This window comes from Triturus cristatus, chromosome 1_2 (genome assembly GCF_964204655.1).
Source record: "Triturus cristatus chromosome 1_2, aTriCri1.1, whole genome shotgun sequence".
Classification (NCBI taxonomy): Eukaryota; Metazoa; Chordata; class Amphibia; order Caudata; family Salamandridae; genus Triturus; species Triturus cristatus.
Genome location: NC_140580.1, coordinates 791417185 through 791435585, shown reverse-complemented (window position 1 = coordinate 791435585; position 18401 = coordinate 791417185). Strand labels below are relative to the sequence as shown.

Sequence of the window (18401 nt, the reverse complement as noted above, 5' to 3'; positions counted from 1 at the left end):
GAATGGGGTGGGGAAAGGGAAGGTAAGGAGGGAAAACATTATAATTGGTTGTATAAGGACAATACTATGCTGGAAAAAGGAATGGAAGGAATGATTGAGAGTAGCTCCGGAGGTGATGGAATGGAAGAGTGATTGAAACTGTTCCAGTTGTGAAGGTTATGTGATATAGCCTGGTGAGCAGAATGGAAGGGTCCACTCCAGAGCAATCCTAATCGTATTATCAGATGACCGACCTATGTAAATGATTAAGAAGTGCAATCAAGTTTCTATTTATCTACATAGCACCATTTAGTTTATTATGTTAAATGTATCTTGTATGTTGCAGTTTGATTTTAAATAGGGTTATAACTGAATAGTCTAGTTCTTTTATCAAATGTTAAAGGAAGATGTGTAGTGTTCTAACACTGTAATCATTACGGAAATTCAATAGCATGCATTCTTCAAATAGAATTCTGTTGGGGAACACAGTTGGAGGTACGAGGAGGATAGAGCCGTAAGTCGAGGATCGGAGCTGGCGTGTCTCCCGGGCTGAATAACGCGCGTATTTTGCCTTCTTCGTGTAGGCATGTCACACTTTGTGCACAACACCATAGTCCTGAAATTCCCCGGGGAGACGTCACAAGGACTCCTCTGCCTCAGGGCACTCCCATTGCATGGATCGATTAACTTGATGAGCTTTTGCAAGAGTGATTTTCCCATCCAATACTTTAAGTTAAATTTGTGTTTTATTTATATGTTGTGGATGTCTCTGCCCCCGTCCCACGCACTAAAATACCCTTCCACTACTAAACTCAGGAGGATCAGTGGCACAATAAATACTTTTTACACACTTCAACCTCCGTTCACCAAACAGTCCGCAACTAGAACACTCTTGATATGAATCCGACTCAGACTAGTGACTAAATTAACACTCGGTCCAACTTCCAAGATGGTGATGGACTATACCTATCAACGTAAAAGGCAGAACATGTATTGACTCCCCAGCCAATCAGCAGTTCGGAATTCCAGTTGACGCACTAGTACGCTCTGATACTAGTACATTTTACACATTAGCAGTACCTCCTACTCACAGTATATGTTCAGTCTTGTGATTGGTTGTTAAGCGACCCGGAAGTACTGAAAATTACGGACAAATGACATCCGTTTAAAGATCAGCTGCGGACGGCAGATATGAGACTGAATTCACGGTCGCTCCGTGTAAGTAGTGGCAGATGGTCGCTGATCTGAGGTTGTAGATGAGAGTAAAGGGATATTATTGGTGTGCCACAACCTTGGCAGTCCTTCCAAGTAATATCTTTTGGGATTTTCTCTATTTTTGAGGTTCGATCTGTTTACGTGTCTACCGCAGTATAGACAGAATTTTATTTTCAGCCCAGCGTTAATTGGGTCTTTGAAAACCTAGAGACGTGGGATTGTAGGTGAAGAGAGCTTGTTATAAGCATGGAAGAGGATACATAATTTAACACCGAGAAGGCTTGTGTTTAAAAAAACAAAAAACGTGTGTGTTGTGTGTGTGTCTATGTCAGCGAAGGGAGTCCAAGCTCAAGTGTATCCAACGATCTGAAGTGTGTAGGAGTTTGAGGTAATATATTTGTTTTCCTTCATTTGGGGCTATAGTGAGTCAGGTACTCTTAACCTATTTCCCAGATGGATTGGTATATACTTCAAAACTTTAAACTTGATCCTAATTTTTCTCCGGGCGCAGTGGAGGTTTTTAAGCGGTGGGGTTACATAATAAAACATCCTTATGTTTTCGTTTTGTCATGCCACTTGATTATGAGCACCTTTTGAAATTTGCTGATGAAGTAAAGCTCTGAGTCAAACATAACTTCCATTTTTTTTGTTTTATGGTAAATTCTCATTTCTGTTGCCCAAATAACTGTAATCCACATTCAGTTAAGTGACCTATTTTGATGGCCTCAATCATGAAACGTTTGGGAAGAAATGCAAAAATGTGGAACCCCAATGAAAATACTGATTTCATTATTAATGAAAAACAAAACTACTCTGAGATGTGCACTGGAATCGTGTTGGGCTACAATTATACTTTTTGAAATAAAAGTTTTAAAGACAAGGACCTAAGCTTCCTGTGCTTTCTTTAATATCTTATTTTCTCAGGATTGAGAACTGATTTTTTTTTCTTGCCTGGTTCTCTAGAAATCTTGTCATCCTGTGTGCTTGAAAGACTAGGGCTAGTTCTAATTGGTGGCAATGACCGTTTCTCGCAAACCCCAATGGAACTTCAGATACATTTTGAATGTGTTGAACCGCATTCAAAAATATTTACTGTTAACAAAAATATTGAACAAAATAGTAATATCAGTAGGTCGTAAGAAAATACCTTTCACTTGGTACGTTGGATCAGGTTTTGTTCCTTGGGGTGGATATATTGTTTAGTCTTAAACACTGATCACACCAATCTCAATTGTCTATATAGGTTCTTGTGGTTGGAAATTGTTTAAATCAATTGTGAGAGCCATACGGCTATTAGCTAACCCCCTGTAAAAAAATGGATTATAATTTGGGGTTTGCTGTCTACCCACGTCAAAGAATCGCATCCCATGTCCGTGTAATTCCTCAAAACCACTAAATTAACCTGAGCTCAACCCCCTGGTAACTGTGGCACAGAGCAGACCAGCTTAACTTGCGCATTGTGTAAAGTATTTATGCAGTACCAAAACAGCAATAAATTCAAAATGCAAAAACAATTAAAAAAAAATCCCTAACTGAATTAGAAAAATAAAATATAATCAAATAAACAAAGTGACAAATATCCAATAGGGAGTACTGTAGGTCTGAATTTTTAAGCAGTAATAGCTCTAAAAAGCACAAGTACTAATTGTAGTCAATTGGCGTGTAGACTGGTACTTAAGTGCAATTTGAGGCTGACCAAGATGAAACTTGGGTTTGATGCACTAACCAGGTTTGTCCTGGTCAAAGATTTCACCTTCTGACTTAGAATTTTAAGTTCCAATCCAATCAAACATTTATAAAGCGCAGCAAATCACCATGAGGGTCTCGAAGCGTTGTAGATGTTGGATGCTGCGTGTTGTTTGGTTTTGTCGGGTCTTGAGTTCTTTCCTGAATTGCTGGAGCAAAGGGGCGGTCCTGAGGTTCAGGGGAAGGTTGTTCCATGCCTGTTCCATTACAGGCCTTTTCCACCAAAAGCGTACACCTCTGAGGGCTGCCTGGTCCTCAAGGGAGGCACTTAGAGATTCTCAGGGTGTTAGACAGAGGCCAACAGCAGGGCCCAGTCCAGATACAGCAGCTGGCTGTAGGTGCCAATATCAGCCCTCTTGTCCAGTCTGGACTAATTTTGGCAGCAGCACCCCATTGTCATTGCATCAGGCCACTCTCCCTGCCTGCATTTACCACGTACCTAGGCTTTAAGCCACTTGAGGAGTGCACGTAGTATCAACTCCAGGGGGCATCCACTCACAAGACCAGTCCACAAAATTTCGAGGTGAACCCTCTTCCTTGTTAGTGCCCACCAAACCCATCTTCTGCTTGTGCTGTGAGGAAATCAGGGAGTTATTACCACTATTTCTTGAGTCCAGAAATATGCCAGTAGTACTAGTTCAGAGTGGGTCTTCCACACTTGAGACAGGGCTTCACCAGCCATGCTGGTCTGCCCTTCTGCTCCCCTTCTCAACCTTTCTTCCTTGGGCAGGAATTTAAAAATTGAGTTCTTGACCCTGGGAGTTGCCTAATCAAGCCAATGATGCTGCATCACCCCTCCATCGCTCCTTGTGAGATCTGTATATTAGTTGCATATCATCTTGCACAGTTTTCTGGGAGGAAAGAAAGATAGAAGTTAACTTCAAAAGTACAGCATATCGCTGTGATCAAGGCTGCATCCACTCAGGTCTAGTTTCTTCCATCAAAGACTTCAGAGGAACCCCATGTACTCTGAGTCAGAGGACTGCCTGCCTAAACCCCCCCCCCCTTCCCAGACCTCCCACCCCCCTGTACGTTGTAGGACTATCCTACAGTTGCTTCACTGGGAGGTGCTGCTAATCTGTGCATGGACATTTCACCCCGCCCCTTTGCTCTGTCAGAGAAGTCTAATCTTCCTTGGATGCACCTATTGTTTCATTGACACTTTGGTATGCTAGCAGAGCATAAGAAGGACTGACTCTTCTAGCAAAGCAGCTTAAAACCTGAATCTCATTAACTAACTTGAGGAAAAACGCACAGTTTTATCAGTAAATGAACAGACTTGTATAGAGTAGACGTGACTGTATATATCTTTGTGACCCAGTGATTGATGCAAAGGGGCACATTTCTGCCCCTTCTACCTTTTTGTTACGTTAAAAAATTACATCATAAGCACGCTTTACCCCAAAATTCAAACTATTTTAAACACTAGTGCTTAAGCCATTAGCCACAAAGAGAGGGGTTGGTTCTTTTAGATGTCCAATTGCATTGTAAGGCCTTTGCAAGCTACAACCAATTTAATCGGAGTCTAGACGCTAAGTGTTGGTACTTAAATGCCCCTCACATGCGGACAGCTGTGCACCCCTGCCCTTTGCACTGCTTTGTGCTTAACTCAACCCTTAGCCTTCATTGGGCTGTGTGTAACAGGAGGATGTACATGTGCCTGATTGATGTATATGTGGACACTAGGATGTGTGTCTGCTTGAAGGTACAACACATAGTAGGCAGCTTGTGGGGGTGTCTGAGTGTGTTAGGATGTGTGTCCTGGAAGAGGTAAGTGCATTTGAGACTGCGCACATGTGAATGCTTGTACAAGGGTATGTGTGCGCTTATGAAGAGCACAATACACTTCTATTTTGGGAGGCCCAGGGCTTGGTGGAGAGGTAGATGTTTCGCCCAGGCAGATTTGTGGATTGCTGTGTTCCTGAGAGCTGGGTGGGACACACACTGGAGGAAGGAAAAGCCCGGCTCTTCAGTGTGCTTCAGTAGGAGTTCTTCGATTCTGAAGGGAGGTCCGTCATCAGAGGGGCTTGGACACATCTGACGAAGGAGATGGGGCTGGTAAGAGAATCATAAAGAGTAGGGCTGGGGCCCTTCGATTAACTTTTGAAGCACATATTACTAAGGCTGAAATCTGGATGTGAACCTCTAGTCACTCTCTTGGCCTATATATGGGACTATCAAAATTGGAGACTGTCCTGCTGTGATAGACTGCTCTCTGGAGGAAGAGCACACCAAAGGAGTGGGCTTTTCAAAATGAGCAACCAGTAAAACACAAACTTCAGAGACACCAAATCACAAGTATGTCTGTAACTGAATTATAAAAATGGGAGTTTGAGACTCCCAAATCGTCAAACTGAAGCTGTACATCATCTTGGAGAAGCTCAGCACAAGTTCTGCTTGTTGTGACCAGTGCTGGTGACTAGGGGTCTTCCAGTCTCCCTTGCTTGGTGAGGTGACATCACACAGAAGGGCCAAGAACACTTTTTTTTGGAGCCTATAGTACCAGTTTCTGCCTAACCCAAGACCATTTGGCCCTGTGAGGAAATGGAATTCGCTTGGAGGGTGTGAAGACCAATGTGGATCCATTGCATGGATACTGGGAGCCGAGAGTGAGATTCTGGTCCGTCTGTACTGCCACAACGATTGGACTGTCGGCCTATGTGCTAAAGTCCACAACACACTTGCCAGTTGGGGGCAGCAGTGAAAAATTCAGGTTACCAACCTTAGCGCTGCATTCGGAGACGGAGGGCTGTTGCCTGATATAGCGCTGTGACCTGAAGGGGGCTGCCACCTTGGTTGTGCAGCCTGCGAGTCCAGTGTTCCAGGTGGGGGCTGCAGGGAAGAGATAGGGTCATTGCTCTGTATGTGCTGCTGATACCCTACTTGCATATCAGGAGGAAATGGCCATGAAAGAGATAAAAGTTGACTCCCTGAACTCGTGTGCAGCTGAGACCACATAGTGGGCTGTGACCTGTTAAGAGTGAGAGCAACGACTTCAACTCCCTTGTCCAGGAGCATCGGAGACCTGTCCTGGACCATGAGAGACTTAACGCATTGAAGGAGAGCCAAGGACAGCTGCAGCAGCAACAAAAGCTCCCTGCCTTCTGGACTAAACCGGGTTGCCGAGGGGCACCCTGGGACTCTGAACTGCCACTCCGCTGGAGCGGGTAAGACTGACCAATGGGCTGCTGGGCTCTGGGGAACTTGCTCTGAATTAATGCACTCCAGCGCAGGGAGTCCGATCTTACTAAAGAGCCCCCATAGAACTTTTGAGACTTGAACACTTAGCAAAAAAAACATATTTCTTTGCATTGTGTTTTATTGTACTTTCTATTAGTGGATAAATGCTCTTTTTTATACAAAAAACAAGAAATTGACTGGGCACATTTATTGGGGTTGCTGGATGTATTTTGAGTTGAGTCTGTGCATTTCTTACACCTACCTCCTCCCTGAGAAGCCTTGGACTGCTCGACTCGTGCTACCACTGAGAGTGAAGTGTTGAAGGGGTACTTTGCCCAGTTGCTCATAGCAAGCCTGGTCCCGGGACAGCAAGAGCAAAAGGTCTCAACCACCATGGTTGGGCCCAGTAATTTCTGCTTGTCCCGTGGCCCTCTGAACCTGGTTGTGACATCAATCTTAGTCACACAGCAACCTGCACATGTGTGAACACCCATATGCAAACGTGTAATCTGTGCGGTGTCTCGTACTGCAGCTAAACAGCAGTGGACCTCTATATTAAAAGGAGGGCACTGTATGCTGCAGTTAAGTACCATTTTAACATGGAGTCTACAGTAAATGTAAGTATTTATTAAAGATACTTGTAGCAGGGTTTCAAAAACTGGAAATCCATAAGCAAAAAAAAAATAGGTTTTTATGCAGGTTGTAACCCACTTCGTTGCAATGGGACCCACAGAGCCATACAGCATTTGGCCAATGGTGGAAGGCACCTAACTTATTTGGCATCATATATATATGGGGTATTGTTTTATAATTTTGCATTATGTATTATGTATGGTCGAGAGTTTTAACAAAGTTTAATGAATGCTAAATATCTTTAGCTTTTTTGTACTTCAAGGCTACAAGAATGTTTCATTGATTTAAAAGTGAGACTTGAAAGGTAAGTGCAGAAGAAGTGACCCATCGTGATCCAGTGGCACCACTTTGGGGGCCCAACGGAGGAAGCGTGGAAGAGGGATGTGTTAGAATGGATTCTGGTTGAAGAAATAAAGATGAAGCAGTCAGGAGGGACGAGAGGGTTGGTAAAGATCTGACTGCTTTGGCAGACATAATGAAGTCTTTAGTGGAAGCAGAGGAGAATAGACCACCATGAAAATACAAGATGGTGTCAGCTACCTGGCGTAACGGTGAATATGAGTGTAGACTGATCACTCTAGATGGACAAAGCATAAATCAAACGAGCGTAGAGGCAGTCTGTATGTGTGGTCAATATATAAGAGGAAATTATGCTGGAACTGCCGTTTATGCCAATATGAAAATTGTGTAATTTTCCCTGAATTATTTCTTTCCTTTTCTTCTTTGGCAGGTAGAGATGAAATTAATGCAATAGGACCAAATTACGTTTCGTTGGTGATGTTTTTTGAATGCTTCATGTGAAGTGAATTGTTACACCAAAAAGTGATAAATAAAGATTTAAAATATATTGAAGGTTATACTAGGCTTATGTACATATCGAAAGTTTTATTACTATTGAGTTTTATCAGGGCACACCTCTTATAACTTTTTGCAAATGATCAATTCCTTAGTAGATAGACGGATCTCTTTCTAAGGTTGGCCTGAAAAGTTTTGAAATGGCAAGCCATTATAGATATGTGGAACATATGTTATTATAATATGCTGGTTAGACTTGTTAGGGCGCCTGTGAAAGATATCTGGTAGTAATGTTATACAACTGAAATACATTCTTTCGTATGTCATCTGTCATGTGTAAATGTCACCTTGAGTCCCGCCAAATCTGATGCATGATTTCAGTTTTTTAGAATTCAAATTTACTATAATAGTTATGTGTCGCATGTCAGCAATGGTGGCCATTTTTAGAGTATTTATTGCCATATCACTCATGCTGAGTGACTCTTCAATAATGTAATTGCCCAGTAGTTGAGGCTAAAGTTGAGTTTGCCCATACCCTCTATTGTCAGTGGAAGTTCAATATACTCAAGTGCACAGCTGGGCTTCCTTTCATGTAAAGTTATATATACCAGAATAGAGCCTTTTAAAGAATTGTGTGTGTATATATATATATATATTTAGACATAGACTAACATTTCGGTAGGATCCCTGTTTTGATAATTAAGACCACAATTATTTAGTAATGGTTCATAATTATTTACTACAATCTCGGCAACATTAGTTTCTACTATGATCCTAATGTAATGTCACCCCGGAGGTATGACATCGCAAACCTGCTGTTACCATTACCTGTATCTATTTAGCATTCAGTATGTGCCAAGAACCTTCTTTAATTCTACAGCTAAAGGGACAAGAGTGAAGGCGGAAGTGTGTTGTATTATTAGAGTACCATGCATTATTGGAAAATGGCAAAGCAGCTATCCCATCAAACACTTCGAGTGCTACACTTTGTCAGTAACCATTTGATTATGGAAAGGAGCTTCCACTGGTACGAGTATGCCATCATGTTATAGTTTTTCTGCAGCAAGTGATTGTACAACCATCTTCACCCTAGCGATGAAGAACTAGTCGAATTTTGTAATTGCATAGTTTGCTTGCCTTTATTGGGCCCTTCACTCAGGCGACTACACATTTTATTTGCATTCCATGTTTTCGCAGACAGATTACATTTTCGTGACACGGGCAAACACTAAGATGGCTGAATAGTTGAGGTATCAATTTCAGATCATTCGGTCATTGAAGGAAAGCTGATATGGGGGTAACTACAAGGGAGGGCAGGTATCGTTGTAGATGTACATGGGAATATTTAGGGACTTGCTGGATAAAATGGCTAAGGAAATAGAAGAATCTTGTTACAACCAACAAAGCAGTAGATCCCTTCGACACTCCATGGGACACATCAAAGCAGTAGTAAGTGGGATCACGAGAGCTATAGCTTCAAGATATGCTAGAGAGGGAGGCCTATTAGAGACTAAAAAGGCCTTGAAAAATCTACTCGCCCAATCGCTATGGCTAATCAGGTTTTATAAGGACGAGCTATTTTTAGGGCCTACTGGCCCTTTCTGGCAAGAGAGCTTGAGCTGGCAAAGATCAGAAAGTGAATTAGCAATAACCATGCCTTTAAATCTTGTATCTCTTAACACTTGCTGCGCATTCAGAGGTCAAATTTTCTTTCTCGGTCTGCAAAGTTAGAAGATTTAAAAGTTTTAAGTGAATTGTTTGACAAACCTGTTGGTGTACACGTAGTGTGAAGTGAAAGACTGTAGATGTCAGTTTTTTTCTAACACATTTAAATAGATTGTAAATGAACTGTACCATATAAAAAATAAATAGGAGTTGGGAATTAGATTATTTTCTAATTCTGATGTGTGATGAAACAAAGATTTTTATAGGATCAAAACAAATCAGATATTTGCTGAAACCCAAACGTCATCGTTTGTACGCTACATACAGACCTTAAAAAATTAGAAAAATATTACCAGACCTGGAGGTCTAGTGACTTGAATAATCTACTCAGGCTAACTGTAATGCACTTGATCTATAAACTTTTGTCAAATTGTGTGATCCTAGGCATGTGTTTTATATCAGGTCTGCTTTTTTCTTCAGTATCACATACAAAAACACGTTCAAATATGTGAATTCAGCAAGTCTGCTGTACAAAAAAAGTATTTTGTTTGATTTAATAGACTAAACTTTTGCTTGATGTGTAATAAAAATCTAGCCCCCATATAAGTTACACATGACCCCATGACTTGCATCTTAGTTCACTAATAGCATTGTCATCAGGGTGCAGGCATGGATGTTTCTCAGTTCATATTTAAAAACTCTCACTCTTAATAAATATATTACTAACGCATGATGGGGAAGCACACTGTCCTTTCCAGGAAGACATTTTTTATTGAATTGGACACAAACTTTCCCACTGGCATGCCATTTTCCCAGACATACCTGAAAGGTATTTTGAAGGCCTACAATGTTAAACTATGTTGTGGTCATTGGCGTAACGAAACTTGAAGGGGCTCTCTTGCAAGGCACATAGAGGGGCCCCCTCCGGGCTCAATCATGACCTCTCCAGCCAGAGTAATGTGCTGAGGGCCCCCCCCCGGAGCTTGAGGGCTTCCCGCATGGCAGGGGCTACGGGGGCCTGTGTTACACTTCTGGTTGTGGTAAGCTACATAGCCTTAAGAGCCAGAGTCCAAGCCAAAGGTGAAGACGTGGATAGATTTCTGCTAGCGTGAAGAATGAGACGGGGTTGCTCTTTTTCCCTCCTGCTGTTTCCTCTTGCGGTGGAACGATTGACGACAAGAGCTTATCCTCAAATCAAAATGAGTTGCTCCCCCACTTTTGAGCAATTTGAAAGTATGTTAGGAATCTGTATAAATGCACAAAAGTCAGAGGCCCTAAGTACCTCGATATCCACTTACTGCCATCTATATTATCTTACAGTGAACTTCAAATCAACCTACAATGTGTAAAAAATTCAAATTCCTAGGCGCTTCTTATGGGAAGGCGTGTGATAGTGTACAGTTAATTGGTTGCTTTTATTAAAAAAAGAAAAACGGATACTCCAGAATATGGCTCTCTACGAATATTCCATGATTAAGTCGTATCCATGTCCTTAAAATGCAGATCCATCCATCCATCCTTCCTTCCTTGCTCTTTTTTTATCCCCACTCTCCATGTTCCCTTCCCTCGTTTGGAGATAAGTGAAATACAGGAAGAAAAATCCTAAAGTTTATAAGGGCCGGTGAAAATTAACCATGAGTGCCAGTGGCACCAAGAAAAAGCGGAGACTTGGAATACCCATTTTTTAGTTATTGTCAAATGGCACACCAACAAGTTGTGGTAGAACGCCAACTGGGTAATGAAGAAAAATTGTCTCTTATTGCATCTAGCGTAGTTGGAAGAACAGTGGGATTTGACATGGGTTGAGAAGTGGCATAGGCTGAAGAACACATACCTAGCAATATTAGTAAGAAAGAGCTGGGGATTTGGGATGGGGTATCTAAGATGAGGGGAGGGCTTCAGTCTGTCATTCACCCCTGCTCTGAAATGAGAAACTTTTAAAAATTGGAAGAAAGGGGACTGCACTAGTCAGACCCATTTCTGGATGGAGGGATTAGTCATTTGAGGAATTTAAATTTGACTTCAAAATAATAGAATGACCGATTGCAGTACCAACACTTAGCTATTTGGCGCAAATGCTGACAAACAGGAGGTGGCCACTGGGCCTGTTAGATTGTTTGATGAGAAAATTAAAAGCTGCATCTAAGTATCTGCCGGGCACGAAGGATGATTAGATGTATGGGCAATAAGCACTACCAGGGTCTGACTGGCCTATCGGGCAATCAAGCAGTGCCCATATAGGCTTGTCTCACAATTCAGTTGTGGTCCGTTTCTTTTAGGCTGTTTGTGGGCCTATATTATGTGCTGCTGGGCTGGTTTGTAATGTTGATTTCCCCAAAATTAAAACAAACCTTGCCTGCAGTAGGCTGAATTCCATGCAGTCTTCCTTACTTTCTACAGCGAGTCTTTAGAAGGTCATAACTACCCCAATTTGCAAACATGGGGCATTTTCTTTTACCTATGTAATTCAATAATGGGGACCACTTTTATTTTGGTGCCCAGGCTTATTTTTTATTCCAGCCTGACCCTTAATACTACAAACACATAAAAGTATCCCCTACAGGTAATCTGCTTACAAAGTTATGTTTCAGTAGCCTAGAACCAAATAACCCGTACATAGACCGTTTTCCCTAGGGGTCACAGACAAATGTTGAAGGTGCAACAATGAGTGGGAACATCATGCACATTTGTTGGGATTGTGCACAGATTCAGACATTTTGGAGAAAGGTTTTGGATCATGTCAAGAGAATTGCAGGCTTTCCAAAACCAGAGAATCCAGGTGTTACCTTGCTGGGAAGTAGGGTGTCCCTGTTTAGAGAAAGAGTAAGGTAGACTGGGCGCTGCTCCTGCAAATTTGAACTGCAGTTAAGTTATTAAAGCTCCACTGAAAGGAGACAAACTCCTGATGTTGAATTGCCTTGTGTTTCCACAGATACTGGTTGCTTCTAACAATGGAAAAGGGCTTACATATTTTTTTATGTTCAGAAACGAAATTCTCAAAAATATGCTTTGCATCCGTTTGATGTAATGTCCTCCAATTGTTTACTTGAAATAATTTGGGAAGATTGCGCAGGGGTATCGGGGGTGGGGGCGTCATCACTGGATCTGGGGTATAGAGAAAACCAGCCTGGAAAAGGACCTCTCGAAATACCCTAGGTCAATACCTGAACCATGGTAGGTGTCACAACTGATAACATATTGTCTGGTGGAATGGTGGGGGATATGTGGGTCTATTTTGGAATGTTTTTTGCTATTAATTATGTAGGGCCTGATTGACGTAATCCTATCTCCATCACCCCAGATTGTTGGAGTGTGGAATTCCTACTTCTTTTCATGTTGCAGTTTCCTAAAGCGTACTTCCCATTCTAATTATTATATCTTTAACCACACATAGTGGTGATCAATGCTGTTATCCACTCCAGTTCGATTTTTGTAACTTGGTCTGTGGCTTTCGGCTAAAGCCTTAGTTGGACTGTAATGCATTTAGTATGCTGCATCAACGTTTCACCTACATTCAGCCAACCAGCCATTTTTATTGGCACAGAGATACCAATCTACTCTTACCGTTTTCCAAGTTTATTTACTCCGGTGCAAATTTAGTAACACCGCCCTCTATCTTCACACGTCATCAATAGAAGATCTTCCTCCCACCCTCACTGGGACATGGCGATAGTATCCAGATTTGCTGTCTTGAGAATCGAAATGGAACCATACATTTTGTCACTGACTCTTTCTGGAAATAAGAATGTATGGCCTTATTGGAGCCTGCTGCTCTAAAACCGATTAGTGTTCACAGTCTAGGAAATAACACTAATTCTAAAGCTTAAGGAGCTTACATGTTTTAGAGTGACCTAATGTGTCTAGTAATCATCACTACCTGTATCAACAGGAAGGTAATCTAATAAACTTTGAATGCTCCCACCATTCCTCAAGAGATTATATCTAAGTAATTTGAGGAAAATATTTCAAGTGGGGACTCTGCTGGCTAATGTTCAGCAAAATACTCTTATTGTCCGCCTTGCACTCTTAGTAGGTTAAATGAGTCCAACAACTGAGGAAATCCTGGTACCTGCTACTCTGCACATAGAGAAAATGTATGTGCATCTTTGCTCAAATGGGGCCCTAGAATTGCAGCTTTGTACCAAACAAGAACGTTTTGATTAATGTGGTTCCTTACTTCAGATTAGTGTATGTTTTTTTAATTTTATTAACACTTTCAGCCAAAGGTCTTTTGTGACCGCGAAATAGAATAAAATAAAAATCATACAGTTTGCTCCTTGTTGCTGTTAAGTGGAACCAGCTTTGTGAAGGGGCGTGGAAGGAAGGGTTTTGTGTACAGGGTGTAAAGTATAGGATATCTGGGAACACTATAGTGAAAAAAACGGGAGTGATTAAGAAAAGGCCTCTGTAGGCCTTTCATGAGGCATCATAGGTTATCAGATTATTTCCATGGATTCTACAAGTTCCTACTGGGAAGGGCCAATTCATAGACTCAGCACGTCAGAATCTGGACTTAAGATTTGGTTTCGCTTAAAAAGGAACTGAGCAAATGGCGCCTGCTCCAGTCGGTACTACATAAAGATGTTTGCACCTAATCAAAGATGGAACAACTGATTGCTGAACTCGTTTTAAATATATAACACACTCTATAAATGTTTGCGAAGTATAATACATATTTTATTAAAAGAAACAAATGCTGGAAACACCTTACAATGAGTAAAAAATGATAGACTGTTTTTGCCTCAAACATAGGCTGTTTGTGTACACACTGGCAATCTGGAATGAGTGTTTTTTTGTTGTGTATCTGTTACAATCAATCTGTTGATAGCTAGCAAACACTGTTCGAGGCGTAATAATGTGGTTAATTGTTGTGGGTAACTATGTTGAATAGAGGTTTGACCTGAAAAGTGATGGCAGCATTTGGTTATTTTTAGTTCACAGATGGAGTGCGGTCTTCTGCACGTCCAAAAAGTAGAAAGTGCACATCGGATGACTCTTTCGCCGATGAGGAAGCTGAGATCTGCAGGTCCACAAAGACCGCTTGCCTGGTGAGACATTTCTGTCATTGTCTTTTTATGCTGCTGTGTATAGTTAGCTGCCATTATTTCTTAATCGTGTTTCAGCTGTTTTCAGTTTTTCAGTGCCTGCTTTTCTCACAGGCATCAAGGTACTTTGGTGGTGGTATTTCTAGGAAAAAGACAGTGAAATAATTCCAAGAACTTGAATAAAAACATTTGCTTGTCTGAAGGGGAGGGGATATTGGATGTGTTAACTATATACTTTGTTACTGATTGTATCTGCTCCCTTTCAGTCGATCACAGTTGATTATAATGGCCCCACTTCTGTAGCATACATCAGTCACATTTAATAACAGCGGTTCCATTTTAAAACTATAGGAAAAGATACATTTATACAACCGTTTATGAAATGTAGGGGTGAAAAGATTAAAGGAAGTTACTTAAACAGCTTTGTAAAAATTGTTTAACCAACAGCAGATTCTGGTGTCTTATTACCATACCACTCCCAAAGGCTGTCGGACTTTCTAACCTCTGTCAAGGTCCTCAGAAAAACCTATCGCTATACTGAGGTATGCTGGTCCCTACATTGTAGACCGCTTTTGCTTCTTCCTCACAGGTTGTACGGTTACATCTTCAAAAAAGATATTGGACAATGCGGTTACAGATATTTTCTGCCCCCTTGTGATGCTACATGGTACACCGAAGCCAGAAGAGCGGGCCATAATTTATATTTCTTTTATAAATCTCAGCGTGCAGAGTTGGGAAATATAATAAAAATATACCTTAGAAATTCACACAAAAAAACCAAAGGTTACAGGGACGTTTTAGTTAGTTTCAGACTTCACAGGCACAAACCATAGAAATTCAGCAGTTCTAATTATACTTATCTGAAGAAACTATAACTCGTTCCATAAGGTAACTATAACTGGCGGGTGCAAATGTTTTCATCTGTTGCCCTGCCTGCTTCTCATCGGCCAGGGAAACTGATGAAAAGTCTGCTCCCAGTGGGAGCTTTGAAATGGCTCTCTTCCTCCCACCCACCCCCTGCCATTCCCCTCTCCCACCGCCAGGACCTGGCCCACTGAGGTGACATTAGAAAAAGAAGCGCTGGAGACCACTGATTTTTTTTTGGGGGGGGGGGTTTGGCCACGGATCCACTACGTTTTTAGGGCAAAAAAATGTTTTTGGCCCCTGGCGGAGTATCTGTGGGTACCCAACCACCAGGTGTAAGGCGGCGTCAGGGTATTCCTACCCCTTCCAAATACTGAATCACAGATGCAAATTGCGATTCCGTTAACAACTTACCAAATCACAATTTGCCTTATGTACATTTAAAATAGCATTTTTATTACTGTTATAAACTGTCCAATTCTGCGAATCTGCCCATTTGGGACCTCAAAAATGCTTTGTGCATCTGGCCCCATATCCTATGGAGTTGCATAGTTTTGGATCATAAATGGAAAGCTAGCTAGTCTGAATCTAGAAGCACATTTATTTTAAGAAGTTTATCTCTTCCCCGGCTTCACAAGTAAAATCAGGTCTTGATCCTATGGGCGCCAAACTGATGGTCATCTCTCAACCTGCTTAGTCTAGGGGCTGAGGGGAGAAGAGGTGGTGGCGCTGGTGAGGGGAGTTTTGAGTTGCGCCAGTCATGGCTTGTACCTGGAGGATTCTGCATAATGATATTTTATTTGCTTGCGCAGTTGTGTGAAAATTATTTTCCATTGTATAGCGTTTGTTACTTAACAATTTAACAATTTTCCATTCACTGTTTTAGCGCTTGACTGTACTTGGCTCGATGGTAAGGTACAAATTGTACAAAAAATTAAGAGTACTTCTGAAGTGGTTCGGATGGAGCACTGGGGGGCCTGTTTGTTATCTACAAATTAACGTTTGAGATGCTTTTACTTTTTTCGTTTCTGATGATATTGTGCACTGTCTCTTTTGATCTTGGAATCTAGTTGGCACAGAGACAAAGGAGGTCCATCTTTATAAACTGTAGCCTATAATGTACCATTTTTTGCTTCAGCCCAGATAATTATCAGCAAGTATCTATTATTTTCTTTGCGTTAACTTTGGGGAAAAAAAAGGGTTTTCAAGGCTGATAGTGTAGGGGGTGTTCTGAGGATTTGTGTGCAGCGTTCAACTGCTGAACTTGCTATACTGTGAAGTCTATTTTCTGCTCTTCAGTACTTGTTATCACAAACGATTAGATGAAATTAAAGCTTGTAAGGTTTTACTTTTATTTCTGGGGGGGGGGGGAGGCAGTGCATGTTTTGTGATAGCAAAGTTGTTAGTTAAAGCAATGTGAAACTGTTGACTGTCTGTTGGTCCCCTGTAATTGGAAGCTGAGTTTTGTGGGACCATGCACTCTAATATGCTTGTTGGCCATTAAAAGCGCGCCTCGGTTTAAATATTTAAAATCTACAGACCATTAACTATATCAATTGTCCTACATGGGGCTACTCTCTGTGTATGAACTATGGATGTTTATATTCCCCACACCAGGCTTCATCACGCAAAATGGAAAAGCGGCCTTCAAAACCGACCAAATCTGGAAGAAATAGTGCTGTGACGTTAGAAATACAAGGGCTAATATCCAAAAGTAAAGCTGCTACCTCCCAAAAACGACCAACAAAAACCAGAAATGACCTACAACGTCTGCATGAAACACCTGACAATGGCATGATTTCGCAAAGTAGAGGGAGAAGGATTCCCACTCATGGTTCAGAGGGAGCAATCTCCAAAGAAAACCCTGGCCCTTTGGGCGCTAGCAGCATTCCCAAGCTGAGCGACCGTCAGCCTTTGGCGGGCAGCGATGAGTCTTGTCAATCTGATGCTAGCCTAACTGCAAGAGAAGACAGTGGTGATGGTCATGCGTTTCAGAATGAGACCATGGGAGGAGCCTCAGCCGCTCTGAAGACACCAATCCAAATTGATAACAGTGTATTCATGGATGAGGACAGCAACCAGCCCATGCCCTTGGGACGATTTTTTGAAAATGCTGATCTCATGCAGGTAAACAGTGTTTACATTTATTGTTGATGCTTTAGGCATGGTAGAATTGCTTTGCATTACTAGAAATAAAAAACAGCAGTTTAAAAAAATACTGAATAAATAATTTAATCCAGGTAATGTATATTACATTTGTGGCGGTTTTTGGAGCAGTAAATGGAAAAATATATGAACTCCATGTAAAAGAGTGGGCTGCAGTCCTCTCAAACATTACTGCAAAGAATTAAACATTACTCACCTGTAGCATTCATTTTTCAACATTGATATCTTTACCACTTGGAATACTAGTGCATGTCTTGTAGAATCTGGGAACGGCTTGTTAAATATTTTTGTAATTGTTTGGATTTGTCCTGTTGGGCACTGTCTTGGAAAACATGACAATGTCTATGTAAGAGAGTACTCCACCCCCAAACCACAGGGGGTTTCACCCGCCCATCAAACATTTCTTCTTGAAGTCCCATACTGTCCTTTTTCTTCACCATAAATGCTGATCAGGTGGGGGAGTTAAGAATATGAATACAGTACCCCTATTTTAGTCAACTTCTACCCTCTCAGTAATGGGATCTTCATCATTCACGAAATAAGCGAGCAGTGCCCCATAAAAGGAGAGGTAGGAGAAAAGGTTAAATAAATGTGCATACACTGTGCAGTTTGACACCGCTCACCTTCTTTGAAGGTCTGCCATTGCATCACAATCCATACAGTACTGCATACAAGACATGTACACTGTTCTTCTGTTGGAGGTCCAATATATTTCAGTTTTGCGGGCATTTCCTAACCTGCTGCAACAAATTGAAGGATGGAGTGCCTTCAGTGGCATTAGAGGGCTGCTGAAGGGCCAGTGAGTTGTGTCATACTCATCATTCTAGGCTGATGAGAGGGTGTGTGGCCATTCTAGAATGCAGTGAGAAGAGACATGCATTAACCTGAAAAACTATTATCAAGCGCCGGTTAAAAGCTTTGCGACCCTCAATGCATGAATGTTGAAAAATGTTCTAATACTGAACAACCAAGAAGTTGAATTTCCACTTATTGCTTTAAGGCACACAAACAAATGTGATCCTTCCCTTCTAGGCTCTCTACAAACAGAAGACATCTCAGTCACTCACCCATGAATAGGACACTTGACCCCGCACTCTTTTACTCCGTGTGCCA

General features: G+C 41.6%; 1 protein-coding gene across 1 annotated transcript in view; it reads left to right on the top strand.

The window, feature by feature from the left end:
* Window positions 1-1072: 1072 nt before the first annotated feature.
* The window catches only part of C1_2H1orf174 (chromosome 1_2 C1orf174 homolog), a 46049-nt gene continuing 28720 nt past the window's right edge, over window positions 1073-18401 (top strand). Inside the window, exons 1-3 of the mRNA XM_085608865.1 lie at window positions 1073-1197; window positions 14148-14261; window positions 16740-17249. Of these exons, the coding sequence (XP_085464991.1) occupies window positions 1171-1197; window positions 14148-14261; window positions 16740-17249 (651 nt within the window). The 5' untranslated portion in view covers window positions 1073-1170. The remainder of the gene's footprint in view (window positions 1198-14147; window positions 14262-16739; window positions 17250-18401) is intronic.